The 20,328-nt window shown below is 36.9% G+C and overlaps 1 protein-coding gene across 6 annotated transcripts in view; it reads right to left on the minus strand.

Moving 5' to 3' along the window:
• CNKSR2 (connector enhancer of kinase suppressor of Ras 2) overlaps window positions 1-20,328 on the minus strand; it is a 286,598-nt gene that overhangs the window by 35,402 nt on the left and 230,868 nt on the right. For all 6 annotated transcript variants that reach the window (XM_061407935.1, XM_061407936.1, XM_061407938.1 and 3 more), the window contains 2 exons: window positions 14,357-14,457; window positions 11,343-11,895 (listed from right to left, as the gene is read on the minus strand). In XM_061407935.1, the coding sequence (XP_061263919.1) occupies window positions 11,343-11,895; window positions 14,357-14,457 (654 nt within the window). The remainder of the gene's footprint in view (window positions 1-11,342; window positions 11,896-14,356; window positions 14,458-20,328) is intronic.

A 20,328-nucleotide genomic window follows, 5' to 3' on the forward strand; every position in this document is an offset into this window, starting at 1 on the left:
TGGTAGCTGGTTTTTGGTTCCTTCTTAAACACAGGGTAAGGAGGAATCCTCTAAACTGACAAAAACCAGTTATCCCACTCTTGGGCAAATGCAATCATTGGAACGTTTTCCCTCATATCAATCTAAAATCACCCTCCATGCATCTATTATGTCCTCTGGAATCTTAAAGATCATTCATCCATCTTCCACATGTCAGCCTTTCAGTATTTTTCTGATTTTCAATGTCAAGACCCACAATGAGTAGAAAATTTATAAGAAGTCAGCTTTTATATCACTACCAGGAAGACCTTTTAAACTAGAGCTGTCCAACATGGAATGCCCTGTCTTTGGGGGCAGTAAGCTCTAGGTCCCTAAAATATTCAAGCAGAGACTCAGTAAAATTCATCAAGTGTATAAAGATATTTCCATATTGGGTGTGAGGATGATATTTAAAACTCTAATTTCTATGGTGAGATAGCTAATCATTATGCATATTTACACATAGCATGGCACTTGTTATATGCCTCCTCCAATAAAAAACAATTTATCTATTATTACATTAATTCTTCACCTTAATATAAAACATTTAAAATGGGTTCTATAGCATTTACCAGAGAGACACTATTCACAGCAACACACACAAAAAGTGTTACATATCTAAAGAAGATTTCAAAGTTATGGCTAACTTTTCACTTAATTATTCAGCAAAGATATTCAACATTTGTACAGAATTATTTTTAAAATTGTAAACATCTTTTCGACCTCCAGAGCTGAGGCACACTCCTTCTAATTAGGTTAATAAAAGATGATCATGAGTCTTAGAACCCAGGATGCTAAATCAAGAGATGGCTCCCCAGCAAACTCAAAGGGTATCAGAGAATAGAATACAAAGTGAGGGGTGGGGCTTACTGTCAGAGTTGGCAGTGGGTTGTGTTGAAGCCAAACAGATTCCAAGCTGTCCCTGCTCCCTGTTCTTTATAGAAAAGGCATGAAAACCCCTGCCTGTTGACATTGGTAAAGAACAAGGAGAAAATAGCAGAGATGCTAGAGGAAAAAAGGTAAAGTTTAAGTTTAGTAATGCTGAAGTTATGGGCTATTTTCTCTCACTAAGAATCCTAAAGTGAGTGCTTCAAAATACCCATTTCATAAGGTTATAGAATAGACTCAAAATTAGGGCAACGACAATTTAAGGAAAATATTAAAAGAAAGGAAGCAATAAAGTCATGGATGAGAAAATTCAGGTCTTAAATGAATAAATCTTAGGTATTAAGTCAAGAAAGCCTACAGATCATTTATCAGAAGAGAAAAAGCACAATAAATATACCAGATTCAAAATCATGGAAGATATGGGGTTATAAAGGTGGAAGAAAGAGAAAAATTCTGTTTAAAAAGGTTAAGATTTCCCTAAAATGGACATTCAAAATACAGTATAATTTTCTGTATTTGGTACTCTGTCAATAGTAGGCTTTTCTGATGATCAAATTCCATTTTAGTTGTACTATAAAACTGGGAAGCATCTTCTCAATCATCAAATATTTACCTTGTGGTCAGTATAGTATCATGGCCTATGTATCATACTGACCATAGATTAATATTTCTTCGATTGAGAAAAAATTCCTAATTTTATAGAAATAAATGAGAAGTTTTAGACATCTGGTTTCAGTTAATCAGCATATGAGATTAACCAAGAAGTATTTTCCCCAACCATAATGTTTAAGGAATGAGCCAAATCAGAAATAGCTCAAGAGTGATATTATTTGATCCTAACCAGCTTTATAAATTTTGCATAAGTGATAAGTACCTTAAAATGAACAAAGAATATCTTGCAGTATCTCTCAAAGGATCATTTTTATATTATCAATTGGTTATTAGGGGAAATATTGGCATAGTGTAAAAAGGAGGCTGAATACTTTGAGTTATTTGCTCTGTTTCATGCTATCAGAAAGATTTTTCTTATTTTTCAAAGATAATTTACAAACTTTTGCTGTAAGTAGACTTACAAAAGAGTTAGATATACTCTTAACATAGTGCCTGGCTTGTAATAAACAAACAGTAAATGTTTGTTGAATGAATGAATAAATACATACTTAGAACTCAATAGACTATATATTGATACAGCAAAGCAAAAATACAATACAGAGGTTTATTTTACATTTTAGTAGGCTGAATTTAGATATTGAAATATTAGGGAATCCAGGATTAAGAATGTTAAAGAATTTACATCTGTAAAATGAATCTTAATAACTATCACTCTTATTTTCAAACATTCTATACTTTCTGTGAGATAACCTAGAAAATTGATCTTATTGGAAATTTTTATTTGTAATAGAAACAAATATATATGAAATTTTCAAATTACATATCAGAGACAATAACCTAGAATTCTCAAGGATGAGGTTTAAATATTAAAATATTTTTAATGACCAATTGCCACTTTTGCATTTAAGATATATAATGATAGGTACTTTTTCCTTATTGGATGTCATATTAGTGAGTATTTTCACATTAAAGACAAAATTTCAGAGTGTAAAAGATCGAGCTATTAGGACCAACTATTAGGGCTAAAGTGCATATGACTAAACATAAGAAAGTTTGAGAGGCCAGAGGAAGGAATTTGTGAGAACACTGGAAAAAAGAAGTAAGGGAGATGGTTTAGTAAAAAGATTAAAGCCAAAGTCACAGGTGAAAAAAACTGACCACCAGACACAGTAGTTCTGAAGTCCATCTCTGAGTTCTACGTTCTAGCTTTGAAGGCTAGACTTGCTATGTTTTTTAGCTACTTGTCTCTGGCTTAGCTGTTTTCATCACAGATATTTGGGATAAGCTGACATTACAGGAAGACCCCCGTAAAGAAGGGTGGGAAAAAGTCACAGCATTAAGGCATTGGGCAGGCAGGCAAGGAGCGACATACCACTCTGAGTGTGTATGTGTGTGAGGTGTAAGCATGAATGTACAGCCATTGTCATTTCTTCCAGCTCCTTCCATCATTTTTGAAATAGTCAACAGGTAACTGCTGCATTTTCTAGGGTGATATATGCTGGGATTGGGGCTGGGTTCTGAGGTGGTATGTAAGTAATTACACAAGACTACCGCTTATATTATAAACAATTATATTATATTATAAATCACATCAAAAAAATTTGAGGAAATACACTAACTTGAAACCAACTAAACCATATCATCCCTCCCTACTCACACTGAGTTACAGGAAAAAGATATATGAGAAAAACAAATTCATACAAGAATTTTTAAAGCTTTAACTTTTAAAAGAAGTTACCTCTGGAGAGTAAGAATGAAGGTTGCTTTTTACTTTATCATTTATCATTTGATACATTTGTATCATAATATATACTTTATACATATACAAATGTATCATAATGATACATTTATCATTGTATTTTAATTAATTTGTTTATCTAGCAACAAGTAAGTTACTACTTTTCAATAAAACAATAAAAGAAAAACATGTAGGAAAGTTTAAAAACTTCAAATGCATGCTTTATAGTGTATCCCTATTATGTCTTAATCTACTATCTTCCACTAGTTGGTAACCATAGCAGGTAGACTTCATATACAGAGGGGAAAAAAAGCAGCATTTGTGACCTTCAGCTTTGGCAAGGGCGACCCAGATAAAAGGAGTTTAAACTTAGAACAGCTTCTCATAAAATAAGCTAGAACAAATTTTACTGAGAAACTGACTATATGCTACCACTGATCTGAAGAAAGGGGATTGCCTTTTGGTGTGTGAAAATAGTAACAACTAGCAGTGTGGCTGAACTGCATCATCTTTCTTGGGAAAACAAACTGTAAATCATAACTAGTCTTAGCTATACAGGTGAGGGGTTGTCATTCTTGTATGTGAGTTTTAACTCTTCTCTGTCCACACCTTCTGCTGGTATGACTCTGCAGCATCTAGAATTCATTCTTTAGCCAACTGAATCTGGCTTCATTACTTATTATGAAACTTCTGAGAATATTTTCCTGGCTGATGCAGGCTATTGGCTATTTGCTAAAGTACAAGTTGCAATTTCAACACATTTTACGAATGAATCAGGACGAAGTTAGGTGTTGGGTGACTTCTGAGGAAGGCAGCAGATTTTGGTAGGAAAATCAACTACCAATGGGTGCTGAAAGATCTGGTTTCTAACAATAAGTTGCTTATCTAATATGTCATCTTCTTGTGGCCTTCATCTTTGAAATGGGAGTATAACAGGAAGAAAATGGTTTCAACATAGAGAAAGTGACTATAAATTAGCTATAATATCAATACAAATAAGCAGCACTAATAATTCTAGTTATTAGTATCCTAGCTTTGTGGTGCCCAGCATGGAGAAGGTATGCTGAACACATGCAGTCCTGCCCTTCCCTTTACAAGATACCCAAAATAAAGAATTTTGTAATTTTTTTTTATTTTATTTTATTTTTAAACTTTACATAATTGTATTAGTTTTGCCAAATATCAAAATGAATCCGCCACAGGTATACATGTGTTCCCCATTCTGAACCCTCCTCCCTCCCCTTAGCTTTAACTACTATATAATAAAATGGGAAAGAATTAGTGATAAAAGGGTTACAATTATTCATTCCTTCACTTACTCATTTATCCAATACTGCCTGGCCTACTATGGGCCATATACTGTTTTGGGCACTGGGTATACAAGACAAGAATAAAATCCCTGTTCTTTAGAAATTTATACACTGGTGGGTAGAGATGGAAAATAAACCAGCTAACAGTATTGATATTATACTCAAAGTGATAAAACTGTGAAGAATATAAAACAGGGTAGCACAACCAAGGATGAATGGTGGGGGTGGGGCAGGGAAGGGACATCTGGGTCAGACTGGGCTGTTAGGGTAGATCTCTCTTAGGGGAAAATATCTGAACCTGAATGGCAAGATCTATAAACAAATATTTCAGTAAATATATATGAAAAAAAAAGTGAAAGTGTGAAAGTGGTGCTCAGTTGTGTCCAACCCTTTGTGACCTCGTGGAATATATCCTACTGGAGTAGGTAGCCACTGGAGTAGGTAGCCATTCCCTTCTCCAGGGGGTCTTCCTGACCCAGGGATCGAACCCAGGTCTTCCCGCATTGCAGGCAGATTCTTTTCCATCTGAGTCACCAGAAAAGCCCAAATATATATGAAGTAACTTCTATTTGGAATACAAAGTTTCTTTTGAGTTCCCAAATGTCCAAAGTCAAAAAGGAAAGGAAGAGTGACTGATAAGAATGTGAAATGAGGGACATTTCTATTTTAGCTCCTAGAGCACAGCTAACATATTATGTTGAAATATACAAAATTGCTGATACTTCATCATTTTGACCTACAAAAACAGCAATTCATATGATTCAACTCAATAGCTGGCACTGAACAAAGTTAGGTCATGTAGTCAGGTAAATGTTATTCAGTGAGGTTTGCCAGGACTAATTCACTATTTAAGTATTGTAATTGCCCTCTTTGCTTAAATCCAAATCTGCATGAAATCTACATAAATTACATAATTATAAAACATTTATTGGATAGACTTACAGTGTGTCAAAAATGGAAACTAAGTGCTTTCTGGCATTACCTCATTCAATCCTCATATAACCTCAAAAAGTAGGAACTGTTACCACATCATCTAACAATTGAGGTCTAGAGGTGTTAAGTAACTTGATCAGTCATACCACTTGGAAGTGGTAAAGTGACAAAGCAAAGATATGAACTGAGGAATGTCTCCGGAAACTGTATTCTAGCCATTGGTCACTCAGTGTTCATAGGAAAACATGCTTATTTATTTCAAAGGTCAACTACATATCTAACTTGTTACATTTTCAAGGTTTATGTAATATACATCCTCTTTCTGATATTTAACATTTTATTAGGGTCAAGAGTTTCAAATGATGTGATGTGATCTGGGGTGTGTGTTTGTATATATACACTGAAAGGGTGAAACACTACTGGAACAAATATATTTGATGATACACATAATAGTACCGAGGCTCATGTATCAATAGATAGTAATGGTAGACAGTTTGCTACACTCCTGTTCTTTATGATCTTACAAATCAAGGTTAGTCTAAACTCATAATCATTTCATTTCCTTTGATATTTAGGCAGGGGCATGTGATGCAGCCCTGGCCTGTGAAATCTAGGGCTAAGTCTGCTGGAAGGATCTAGGAAGTTTTGATTTTACAAAAAATACCAAGAATAGGGTCTGGTCTTTGGGTTTTGGATGCTATCTTATGAAAAGTGATGCTCAGAGCTGTTGGCATTACAGAAAAGTTAGCTGAGTCCTGACATTACAGAGCCATGACATTTATTCCAGAACAACTCCATCTCTGAACTTTCAGTAAGTTAAGATAATTAGCTTTTCCCCATTATCCAAACAAAAAAAGGAGGAGGTATGATTAAAAATCCAACCTATAACTAATACCAGAATCATAGCTACATTCTATTTTATATCCAATCTTTAGTGTTTATGTCTCCCTAACAGTCTTTCTTCAAAATCAGGTAGTACAGTATTAAGAGAGTATTTGTTTTTGCTTTCTAGAGTTTTTTTTTTAATTGTTAATATTTATTTATTTATGGCTGTGTCAGATCTTCATTGGAACACATGGGATCTTAGTTCCCTGATCAGGGATGGAACCCACATCCCCTGTGTTGGAAGGCAGATTCTTAACCACTGGACCACCAGGGAAGTCTTGTTTCTTTTTTTTCAATATCTATGTCTTACATAAGCAGCCAAGAATGGTGCCCTTGAACTTCACAAAAGTGACATTTTTAAGGTTCTCTACTATTCTTTCTCTTTTTGGTACCTGTCTTTTTATTCACATTGCTTGTATATCTTTTCCATCTATTCCCTTTAGACCTGAACTGTAATTTAAGATATTATTGATGATTATGCTCTTCCAAACTCTTTGTGCTTGAGCATAATTTATCTTGACAATAAATAAAATAGTAAAAAGTACTGCAATATTTTTATTTTCAACTTGCTCCTTTTTTTCCTTTAACACAATTTCATATTCTGAGAATATGTTCCCCTTGCCCATATACTTCTTACCTGAATGTTCTTAAAAATAAAATTCATAGCATTTAGAAACTCTTCAGGAAATTACTTCAGGACTCTCAAAATGATTGAAGAGGATTAATCTATCTTCTTCTGCATGATATTAGTAGTCATTATCTAGCCTCTCTGCCTAGATTATTTAAGATATTAAGGCACTGAGCTGCACATTTTGTATAGCTCTTAAATTAGCAATGGTGTGCAATGGCTGTTAGAAACAACAATAACAACAACAACTTTAAAGCATACTTCTTGGCAGATCTCATTTTGAAAGCATCAATAAATATCCTAGCCAGATAACCTGATAGGTATTGTAGCTAGTAGGTAACATTTTATCCATCACCAACTCTCATCCCTGCTAACAAAAAACCCCAGGATTTGCTTTAGATTCCTAAGACCAAACTAATAAATGTGTAAATTGAATGCTGATAGATTAGGACAATGAAAAAGAGCACATTATAACTTCATTGAGTACCCGGAGGCACCAAAAATGTATGGCTGATAAAGAGTGCTCTTTTAATTGCCAAGAGGGAAATCAGCAGGATTAAGGGATAAAGCTTTCAAAAATCTCACCTAAACCGCATAGTATGGCAAGGGAAAGACAGCTATTAGAAGCAGACTTCAAGCTGTATTAACCAAAACTGTATTTTAGTGTTACAGCAGATGATTTCTGAATAAAGAATATTATATCTTTATATTTTGTCCCATAACTTTATGATTAATACTCCTTGAAAGCTGCATAGGCTGACATAATTTATAATTTAATTTCACTGAGGTATTTATAAGGCTTACACCTCAGTAAGATTCCAAAGTGCTAATTGGGATAATAGGAAATTAGTTGTCTTCTCCCAAATGCCAGTGAAGTAGGTCAGGATAATTAATATGCAAGCTGACTTTTCAGTCAAAGGAAAACAAGACAGGTCTCATCTGTGTACTTTTAGTACTATCCATTTAGATTAAAATGAGTTCAGCCTGAGAAAAATCACAATATGACTCAGTTAAAGAACTGAATTTCAAAATAAGACAAAAGGTAGTTCAACTATGAGAACATTGATTGAAGTATGCTCTAAGAAGTATGCTCCAAAGAAGACTAAATTTACACCTCCCAAGCAGGGCCAAATTCTACATGTACAAAGAAAATGAAAAAACCATTCAGGTAACAGATGTAGGTATATCTTGCTTCTTAAATTGCTCTGTAAACTCATAAGCACTACATGATACAGATCATGAAATGGGTTTGGTTGATGACATAATTCTTTTGTAAAAGTTTATTTACTTTTAATTGAAGGATAGTTCCATTACAATGTGTTGGTTTCTGCCATACATCAACACGAATCAGCTATAGGTATACGTATGTCACCTCCCTCCCACTTCCCACCTCATCCCACCCATCTAGGTTGTGGTGACATAGTTCCTAATCCTTAAAACTGAAGATAGGCTGTATTTTAACATTTTCTCCCATGGCTCCTTCTGTTCACTTGCCTGATATTTCCTATCTTTACTTTCTTGGCAAACTGAGAAAAAAGTTTGGAGCTAGAGACATGAAACTTATTTCCTCTGCAGGTCTGTACTTGGTTAGTGCAAATTCACTTTAGTAGGTCACAACGCATGCTGGCCTTCAGCAGGACAGTTAGTAATACACTGCTGCTAGTCTTTGATTCTAACAAGCATGGTAGCCTGCTGACCTGAGTGGTAGCATAGTGAGCACTCCGTGTGGAGGGCTATAAGTCTGAGGCTGATGGGATGGCCACAGCTTCTTTCCTGTGTATAATTTTGACTCTGCTGACATAACACCAAGCAGCCTGATTTGAATAAGCAGCCTAAAATACTTACTCCTAATGGCCAACTCAGAGCAGTCATGAATAAGACACTTGCCTTAACTAGACATTAAAGATTCTGTTGAAAACACTGATTTTTTATAGCTGATGTTTCCCAAATGAAGTGTTAATCAAATTGTATGCTTCTCAATATTAGAAACAATAATGCAGAAAAACCATCATTAATCTTCTAGGCAAGCATGAAACGTACTGCCCTGATGAGAATGGTTTAAAGGACACTGAGACATCAAGTGGCAAGATTTATAGAAAAATACCCAGAAACAGATGGGGCTGTGTAAGACAGTGCACGGCCACCTTTGGTGAAACAGACTCGACTGCAATAGCCCAAGCTGCACCACCATATCAAAGTGTAAAGGCAAAATACGCAATACCAAGTTTACCTACACATTTCCTAGGGCTGTTCTCCCTTATTGCAATCATTCCACAAAGAGAAAGCCTGCTGAAAAAGATGGAAAGTACTGAGTAACTGCCTACTTGACCCACTTGGGAACCTGAAGGAAAAACCCATCCACTTGGAGTGCATCTGTAAGCTAAAAATACATTCGATCAACAAAACAGCAAAAAACTGACAATAGAAGAGAAAATAATCCAATGCCATCTAACTAGAGATGCTCTGTAGCCTAGTGGAGCCTGAAGGAAGGGCAAGCAAAGGCCTAGCTTTGCCTTTCAGGTCCTAGGACATATTCTCCATTCTAGTCCTCCCTACACAATGACCAGGAGGAAGTGCTAAGTATCTAGCTTAACAGAAAAAGACAGCTTCAAAGACTTCTACGTATGGCAATGAAGGAATGTGTTGTGAACAGGATTCTCTATTTCAGAGGGCTGTGCCTAATTTCAACACAATTCATTTGAAAATGGCAGAGATGAAGTATTTTCCCTAATGCATTTGTAAAATACTGAATAAACCTCCCATACTTAGTTGCAGCAGTTATGCAGTACCCGGACAACAGTCAAAATGAGGTTTCTAACTTATCTTTAGTTAAGTTTTAGAAAACAACTCATTAATCATCCTAACATTAAAAATGTATGATCGTGCTTCCCAGAACTCCTACAGAGGCCTAATATGGTTCCTAGATCTTTCTTCTACAAGATTCTTTTATAATTTCTAATAGATGTGAATGTTATGAGAGCTTGGCAGGTAATCAACTTTCCTGAACCAACAGTACACCTTTTATAATGGTCCTCATGGAGATTATGACTACAACATACTTTATATGGAAACTGCTTCAACATGTGAATTTTATTGTAAGCAATTCATATTTTGATAGTGGAAGAGGTCCACTAAATTTTCTTGTCAATAATCTCCAAAGTAACCCTCATTTTAAATAAGCCAAACCTGAAATCGATATGAGGTTCCTGACTTGTTGGTAACCTGTGAGCTTTGACTTGTTTTTCCAGTTGTGATGATCTTACACTAATATATCCTTTAATCAAAGTCTCATATACTTTGTGAAATGAGCTGAAGGACACAGTCTGTTGGTATCCTTTAAAAAGAGAAGTCTAATGCCCTCATGGGACCAGACCAGTAACTGTGGTTTCATCAACACTGGCTTGGGTCATCTGTACTAACTGGCCCATATTTCATTTATTTATTTAATATTTCATTTTGAATAAAGAGATTTTATATTATTTCTTCGGTATTTTACATTCAAGTCTTGGTAAGTAGTAAACATATTGTTTTACCTACTTTTTTTGGGGGGGGGGCACATAAAGCGACTTGTAGGATCTCATTTCCCAGACCAGGGACTGAATCTGGTTGTGGAATTTTTAATGCCAATAAGACAGAGCGTTGCTTAAATGACTTCTCTCTCTCAGGAGTTGATTCACATAAATTGAGCTTTGCAATCAACATACATACCAGGCAAGTACATGGATGCTTTTGGCAAACTGGTTTCTAGAAACAGATTCTGCTATTTGGAGTTGATAGAAATGCTATATAAAATTTCTGCTTCAAACAACTCTTTTGGATTTTTCCTTTCAATCTTCTAATAGTGAAAAGGGAAGTTACATATGTATGTATGTATGTATGTATATGTATGAGTGTGTGTATTTTTTGTGTATTTACTTACTTATTCAACCAAGGTCCTGCTAATACCTGCTTGAAGCATTTATAGCTTCTTAACCCAAACTCAGAGGTCAACAACTGTGGACCAAAGGGATGATGCGTGTGAGTGAGAAGAAAGTAAGTAGATAAGAGGAGGAAGAAAAACGAATGCCATCGACCTGAAAAGGCAAGTGAGTAACTGGAGAAAATAAATTATTTCTTCTAGCTGTGAGTGTCCTGAGATATAGGCTTCACTACTCATCCTTTTCCCCCCCCAAGTTATGAAAGTAGGACACCAAGGGATACCTAACTTCCTATGCAGCAAGACCATTATTTTAAGAAAAAGGGGAAACAAAATTCTGTTTTCTTAAAATAAGAAGTTTGAAAGGTTAGGAATCTGTGTGTACAGGCTAAGAATCTCCATCGACATACTTACTTTTGTCTCCTATGTTTTCCCCTGCTGCCTCCCCTTCCTCCTCCTCCTCCTCCTCCTCCTCCTCTTCCTCCACCTCTGTGGGCTGCACGTCATCCTGCGGGTCACAGGCACTAACTGGCGCATTCAGACAGCAGTGGTTGAACCCGCTATCTCGTGGCAGAGTGAAACTTCGAGGCTTGCCCCCGTTTCCATTTAACACTTGCATCCGCTCGCTCTCAGCTAAGGGGTACGGCCCATAGTGATCCTGAAGGTGGCACTTCTGCGTTGGCAGGGTAGACTGCCGCCTGTGCTCGGGGGAGATGGCCGCCGAGTCAGAGAAGACAGAATCCTCCAGGGGCAGAGTCTGAAGATAGTGTAATCCCGAGCTTGTCAGGGGCGTCTCGATTAAATCCTGCCAGGAGCGCCGCTGACTGGCTGTCTTGCGAATGGGGGACACCACACTGCTCCCAGTCACTTCCTGGCGAAATTCCTCATGGGAGGATTGCGACTGGGAGGTCTCTGTGGAGGACAGCCGGCTGTGTTTCGCTTCCACATAAGGACTGGCACAGCTCATCTGTGGAAAGGAGACTCTGATCAGTCTCCCAGAAGTAACAGACCACTCCTATCACCAAGGGACACCTTTGATTCCCAGCAGGTAATATTTATTCTTTGAGTGAATGACTACTCACCTTTTCACGTATCTCAAAGGTAGGCCCCAGCTTAAATTTTCAGAGACTGAGACATGGATGTATTGAAATACAGCTATGCTGGGCTCTCATGTAAAATGTGACATATTGGTGCAAAGTTTCACCACAATCAAAGTATAAGGGAATGTGAGTGCCTATATAAGAAATATTCAGCAACTAAAAAACAAACCCCAAGTTTTAAAATCTCTACGTGTTAAAAATCCTGAAGAACTGTTGTCAAATTCATATTTCCAGATTTTACAGAGTCTGGGGATGAGAGCAAGAATGGCTTTTGGATGTAAAAACAAGGTGATTCTCTCTAATGAGACACAACCCTTCCTCTTCTTCAAAGGTGGACTGTCTGCTCCTATGGAGCCAAGGAAAAGTTTTCTTATGGTCTTGTCAGTTCTGTGGCACACTCTAGAGTTAAAATGTAGGAAGGATAAGATTATACCCTGATGGGGATTAGCATTTGCCTTGAGCACAGCCTTCAGAATACATAAACATAAAAGAGAAATGGAATGTTTTTATCAGTGGAATTTAAAGTTTGGTAACATGTGTTACAGCACAAAGCACAACCAAGAAGGACTGGCATCAAGTGAATGTTGTTAAAGACTTGGAGGCACCCCTACTGGGAGGAGCCAGGTGTGTTCAATGTGGTCATTACGACTGAGGCTGAAGTTGTGGCCAGGAAAAGCCTAAGGTGAAAGTACATCTACCCCTTTGGGTAAAGGAGTTCAGTGGCATCTTCTGTGGGCAGTTTATCCACCCACGTGTTAATAACAATGTGGGTAGTTTCCTTCTTGAAATTCACAAGTTGCTATCATTAAAGAGCAGTTTGGTCAAGCAGTTTCCCTTTCTTTCATGTTTACAAATATTTTATTTTTAAAGGTTTATTTATTTGTATCTTTTGGCTGTGCCATGCAGCATGTAGGATCTTAGTTCCCCGAGCAGGGATGGAACCCATGCCTCCTACATTGGAAGCGTGGAGGTTTAACCATTGGACCCCCAGGGAGTCCCTACAAATATTTTAAAAGAATATTCAGATCCTGACTTTTTAGGGAAAGAGGGAAAATATGATACAAACTATATCTTGTTACTGACTTCATTATTTCATTTGTTTAGTTCATCCTGGCATTCTGTTGCACTGCAGCATTTATTAAGGAAGTGTGTATATGGACATGTGTATACAACTCTGCATTTTTTTCTACTTTTCTTCTTTTTCCCTTAGGTAAGAGACACTATCATCAAACATTTCAATTAAAAATGTGACTTCCCTTTCAGTCATTAGCCAAAATATTTATCCATTTATTCCATTTATTTATTTCAGAAATATTCACTGAGCACTGAATAAATAAGTATCAGTGCTGTGCTAGGCCACAGGGATGAACAGATGAATTGAATGGAGTCCCTGTTCTCAAAAAGTTCACAGTCCAGTTCAGTGAGCTGTTTGCAGTCCCAAATATGCCGATTTAGTATCTCTGGATTAGGCCTGAGTATCTGCATTTCTAAAACATTCCAGAGCTGATCCTTATGCATAGCCAAGGTTGAGAAGTGGCCTCGAATTATATCAACATCTTGCATAGCACCTTTCTTGTTAAAAATCCCCTGGAGTAACACAGAAGTGGAATCAGGTTGGTTGCTATTGTTACCTAAATCCAGTTTCCATTACCTATGTGGAAGATTCAGTCCCAAGATAGGCAGAATGGACTCTTACGTACCATGACCATGCAATGTACAGTCTTTAAAATGGGACAGTATTGAGACTCTTTCAATAATTCTGATGAGCATAAAACAAATAGGGACAGTTAAAAAAATCAAGGTACAGTCTATACACAGAATGATTTAAACAAGTTTAAGAAGTCTTAAGAAGGGTACCACATAAACACATATACATTAAACCAGATCCCATAGCTATCTGAAAAGCTACCTACCAAAACATGTTCAATACAGATATAATATCAATTTTTACTACTGTTTCTAAAGAACATAGGAATGAACTTTGTTAGCGTAGAATAGATAAGGTCAATTTACATATCTTTTTCCACAAAACTTTTTTTTTGTTGATAGTTCATGAAGGCTACTCTGATACAAATGGTATGTTTTCTTAATAAAACTGGTAAGATATTTCTAAGTGTGGAATCTGTGGTGACTGTTTCTCCTGATTAAATATTCTTTGTATACTTAAAGTTTCTCCCTTATTTCTTTTAGGCTCCCTGTTTTCTTTCCCCCTGAAAAACCCAAGGTCTGACAAGTAATTCACCACACAATGTTTTTTAACATAAAAAAAGGATGTTTCAGATCCAAGAATCCAATACTATATTGAGTACATTACTATTGGCAACTTACAGAGGGAGGCCGTGGGTATGTATCGTAGGGGGGAGGAGGGCTGTCCTGTTTAGGTGTTGATGGAGTATCTGCTTCTTCCTTGTCACTCTCACTCCAGTAATCTGAAAGTTCACACATATGGATACATCAATATTCCATTAAAAGTGTCTAGCCATATTTTCAGTAACACACACTACCAGCTAACAAAAGGAAGTTTAAATTCCATTTCTAGACACTGATCCCCAGCACTGGCTACTCTAGGTCCAACAACTTTTATTTTCAGCTGGGATTTGAGGAGAAAGAAAGAGTACAATCACCCAATTCCCACCTCCTTTTAAAGCAAGCAATTACACATAGCTGCAGTTTTAAGGAGTTACGAAAAAGATAATGCATAAGTCAAATCAGCTTTAGGGTATAATTCCAGACCAAACTACTTGAAACTTCAAAGAATGAATGCTGTTACATGACGTTTCTTAAAGGGGTATCATTTTATCTTAAAGATGAACACTCAAAGAAGAAATGCATACATTGCTGGAGATCTCTACAGATATAAACAGCTCCCAAAATAATGTTCTCAATTCTCTTCTCTGGCTTCAGTTCACTGGTTATCTAACAATCGCTGTTTCCAGAGTCATGCTGACACGAGTCTCTATAACACCATACTCCCACCTCTACTTGGAAACACATGGCAAACCTTGATTCTTGCCAAACGCAAAAGGGCAAATCTGCTGATGTGGGCTGTAAGCTCCAAACTTCTAGAATTACTTAAAAGGGTAGAAAATGTAAGCCGCTAGACAAAATGACTTGGCAGACCTCAGGCAAGAGGGAAGAGGAAAAACTGAGGTACACTGGTTGAATAAAATACAGCACAAAGGCCAATCATCAGATCTGTTCTACCAATATTTCAACCACCCTATAACTGCTGGGTTAATTTTTTGTGTTTACAAGGAAAAATCTAGAAGTATCACCCATATGAATTTCAAATGATAAAAGAAAAGGTAGCCAAACAAAAGGTTCCTTATTCTTATGAAAAGCTCCACCACAAAAGAACCACTAGAAGGCTTAACTAATACTTAGATGTAGGTGAAAAATCATGGCACATATTTTTATAGGTACCTTTTTCCATCTAGGAATTCCCATATTGTAATATTTTTATACATTTTCCTTGTGGTGCTGATTAATAAGTACAATTAACATTTACTGAGTACTTATTATATGCCAAATAGAAAGTAGTAAAACTGGGGTTTGAACTAAGAAATTGCCTTGTTCTAAACCTTGAAGGGTTAAATTACTGGGACACTTTCGTATGACTTAGTTTAATGTGACATTAAAGAGAGAGTTTAATGTGACATATATTCATGATTTTTCAAGCCTCTGTCCTCCCTGCTAAAGAATTTGGTCAAAATTCTTTAGCAATGGAGAGAAAGTCTCTGAAAATCCTATTCCTGCTTTAATTATCCCCTTTGAGTAAAAGAAAAGCAAAGACTATAGTTAACCTAAATTTGATATCTGGTTTTTACACTGGGTCACACTGGTGATGGGAAGCGTACTAAGTTTCCTCCCAAATATGAATTGATGTAGCTATCTAGAAACGGACCCAGTAAATGCTAGTCAGAAAAGCATGGACTATATATTCGTGCAGATGCAGCTTCAATGTTTGGCTGTACCAACTGCCATTTCCGTGCTCTTGTGAAGGTGACTTAATCTCTCTGAGTCTGTTTTGTTATCTGTAAAACGGGGCTAATAAACACCACCTTTCAGAGTTGTATGAGTGGGGTACTATGGTAGCACATATTTAAGTGCCTTACACCTTGAAAGCACTAAAAAATATTAGGATTCCTAATACTGGTGGATTGGCAGGTAGCACACTAGGACAGTCTGTCCCAGATCACACAGGAAATAAATGCCTGGTGTTCCCATCTTCTTAGCCATCAATTTTTTCTTGTAGCAAGTTCCAGCAATGAAAAGTGAATTCTGGAGCTCTGGGGCCTCAGTTGGGTAGTTGTGTGGGAGCTTGAATACTACTGGGAAATTATTGCTGGAGGGAGAGGTACTAAGCACCCCTCCTCCTTCTCCCAAGCAGTAGGCCTGCCAAGATCACTCTGCTCTTACCCTTCCTACTATTTCTAGAAACTATGACACCTGTGCTGAGTTTTCCCTTCACCTTTGCACTGAGACTTTGGGTCTCAAGGAGTTAGCACCTGAAATGGTCCAATCAGCACATTGAGAAGGAGAGGATAACTATTTTCTTAAGATCTCTATGACTAATACTACAAGTGACAGATTCAGGAGATTCTCTCTACTTCCCGCCCTAATCCCTCCTTCCTTGATAAATGAGGAAAAATTCTACTTTGAAATTTGATGTAATTATTGGTTTGCTAAAAAAGAAGCACCATCAAACCAAATTTTTCGTGGGTTGTCTAAGAAGAGGTTGAAATACCACTTTGTAAATTAACTTCATTTCATACACTAAGCCACGTGTCCCTGAGAGAGTAATGCCAGGGAAGAGCCTACAGAAAATTCAGGCCTTTTTGGGTTTGTGTGGAAAATTACCAGCACACTGCTGCCCAGAGGCTGAAACCAGTCTGATTTTCATTCTAAGAGCAAATTAATTTATTTTTCTTAGCTCTCTTATTTAGCACGGAATGAATGGATACTTTTTAATGTCTCTCGCAGTGATATTCAATTTAACAAGTAACTAATCATGAATAAACAGTGCCATCAATAGAAGAGGAAAATTTCCACTTCTCATGTTGATACAAAGAATAATCTGAAAAAAATTGACTTTTTCATCTAGAACTATCAAAGAAACACAATGAACTTTATTCATTTTTATGTAATTAAAGCTTTACAAAGACCTTATGTGTGATTGAAAATAATGTGTCATGAATGTCTGATCTGAAGCTGGAAAAATACAAAAAAGGATTCGCAGACATTAGCCAAATTATGATCTTGGCAAAATTCAATGTAACCCTGTTTTCTCTACGTAAAATAATGCATAATGAAAAAGATCCTCATATCCTTTATACTGCTGTAGTTAAAGACAGCAAGCCACTAAACTTTTAAGTCAATGAAAGAGTCACTTCTAAGCTATACTCAGTATTTAAATAGAAACAGTGTTTGGCAGTTATTCCTTTGCATCTTTCTGAAATATTCCCAATTCTCAAAGAGCTTTATTTTGTTTCAGGTTTAACTTCAGTGCTGAGAATGGTACTCAGATGTCAAACAATTCTATAGAACTGTGGTGTAGACACGTGCATCCAGCAATTGACTATATAGGATATCGTGAGACCTAACCCCATATAAGGTAGGAAGTCTAATATGCTTCTGATCCATGTCAGAGTGTCTGATGAATGTATACTCTAAGGGGAAATCTAAATTATCTCAGAGATTCTGGTTGTAGAGAATTGAACTGTAACTTTAAGCTTCTACTTATGATTATCTACCATTTTCTAGTAGGCACTAAAATAAATGCTCACATGACAGACTATGGCAGCATGAATCCATGGAATAAGTATTTTTTGGAACCTGCATGTGCAATGTGACTTACCAGTTCTTTCATCCATAATGAATTTTGGTTATATAATACCAAGTACAAAGGAAATCCACTAAAATCAAGGTCATGCTCAGCTTCAAAGCAATGTCGAGTGACAAAATACAGAAGTTAAGCCTGAAAATCCAAGTTTCCTTATTCATGCAAATTGACTTTTTAAAGTTTCATTTCCCTATCAGCACATTGCCCACACTTCTAATTCTTGCATCTTAAAAAACAGAGAAACAAATCTACAAGCACTTTTAAAGAACAGCTTTCATGCCTTTTAAAAGTAATTTGAAAAGGGGCTGGTGTGTGTGTGTGTGTGTGTGTGTATTTAGTTCTCTTACTATAACTGTAGGCCCATACATTAAGTAGAAGAATTAAGCAGGGAATAAACCTTTAACAATGAAGAAATGTGACTTAATTACTGGCCTGACACTTCATAGTCCTTGCTGGGTTTGCCTGTGCACAGTGATTTGATGGAGATGGCTTCCATGTTATTTGTGGATGTACCCATGCTGCTTCTACTCTCAGAAATGTTTTATTTTATTACTTCTCATCCTGTGAGAACCAGTTCAGATTATGTCCACATAATGTCTTTCCCATTTCCTTCCTGGAAGAAATCTCTCCAGACTCATTCCCATGGAATTTGGTTTGTACTTTTCCATGTCTCACTTTCTCTATTTTACTAAGAGTATCTTTTCTGCTACAATTCAATGTAATTTCAGGCAGGATGAGTGCCTGCTGCTGCTAAGTCGCTTCAGTCGTGTCTGACTCTGTGTGATCCCGTAGACGGCAGCCCACCAGGCTCCCCTGTCCCTGGGATTCTCCAGGCAAGAACACTGGAGTGGGTTGCCATTTCCTTTTCCAATGTGTGAAAGTGAAATGTGAAAGTGAAGTCACTCAGTCGTGTCCGACTCTTAGTGACTCCATGGACTCCAGCCTACCAGGCTCCTCCATCCATGAGATTTTCCAGGCAAGAGTACTGGAGTGGGGTGCCATTGCCTTCTCCAAAAATTTCACCATAATACAATTAGAGTGCTAGATGAAGGCCTCACTCAGAAACACTTTGTTGTTGTTCAGTCGCTCAGTCATGTCCGACTCTTTGCGACCCCATGGACTGCAGCATGTCAGGTTCCCTGTCTTTCACTGTCTCCCAGAGTTTGCTCAAACTCATGTCCATTGAGTCGGTGATGCCAGAAACACCTCAATATTTAATAAAGTCTTCTCTTTCTCTTCAGTGCTAATATTTTACATCAGGCTCACTGATTACTTTCTCCAAGTATATCCTCGTTAATCCTGCCCCCTCTTCAGGATTTTTTTTTTTTAATTTTGTATCCACTTAGCAATTTTTAAAATCAGTTGCATGTTGTGCAAAAATTAGTACTCATTTACTTTATGTCGCTCTTTAATTTTTCTTAGGTAATTTCAAGTGTATATTTTTGAAATTCTCAACAAGATGATAAATTCCCATCGGCAAAAATCATGTTATGTTATTTCTTGGACATGTTCCTGCCCTATCTCCCCACTCTTCACTGCTCTAGGCACCTCCATTCTCTTATCCTATGGCTCTAAACCAGGGGTTGGTAAGCTACAGTCTGCAGGCCAAATGAGGCACTTGGCCTGTTTTTATACAGCCTGTGGATCAAGAATGGCTTTTACATTTTAAGTGGATTAAAAAAAATCAAAAGAAGTTTCAAAATGTGAAAATGTTATGAAATTCAATCTCATTGTCCATAAATAAAGCTTTATGGAAGTACAGTCACTTCTTTTCATGTGTCTGTAGCAGAGTTGAATAGCTTCAAAGAAACCTTAAGGCCTTCAAAGCCTAAGATATTTACTGTTTGGCTCTTTACTCAGAAAGTTTCCTGACCCCTGACCTAAAACTTTGCTGACAGATTGGTTTTGGGATCTGGTTATCTTTTTTAGATATCTCTAACCTTTAGTTTTTAGATGCTTTAAAAAGTTTTCTCTGTGAGGAAACAAAGTTTTCCGAATCTTCACATCAACACACAGACTATACATACTGGAGACACAACTAGAAGTATGTTTGTGTATCATTCTATAGAATTCCTTTAGCTTTAGGATGTCTCAAAAGTTTTCAAAAAACGAGTTATGCTTCCAAGGGATGTACAGCAAACATTCTTTGGGAAAAGTAAAGCCACTTTTAGAATGGTAACCACAACTTTTGTTGAGATTTCAATTCTGCATCAGGATATTGTGTTTCATAAATATGAGGTCAATACTAAGGCAAGTTCCATATGATCACAGAGCTAACACACTAACAGAACTGAAGAACACAACCAAATGAGATATTTGATGAAAGAATGAATCATTCATCCGAGCTCTCTGCATGAAAAAGCACTTAAATGTCTGTGAAACCACTAAGTAGAAAAAACCACTAAGGACCTAGAATTGGGTCAATATAGGACCAATTCTAGGCTTTTTAATTTTTAAG

This window comes from Bos javanicus, chromosome X, assembly GCF_032452875.1.
Source record: "Bos javanicus breed banteng chromosome X, ARS-OSU_banteng_1.0, whole genome shotgun sequence".
In the NCBI taxonomy this organism is placed as follows: Eukaryota; Metazoa; Chordata; class Mammalia; order Artiodactyla; family Bovidae; genus Bos; species Bos javanicus.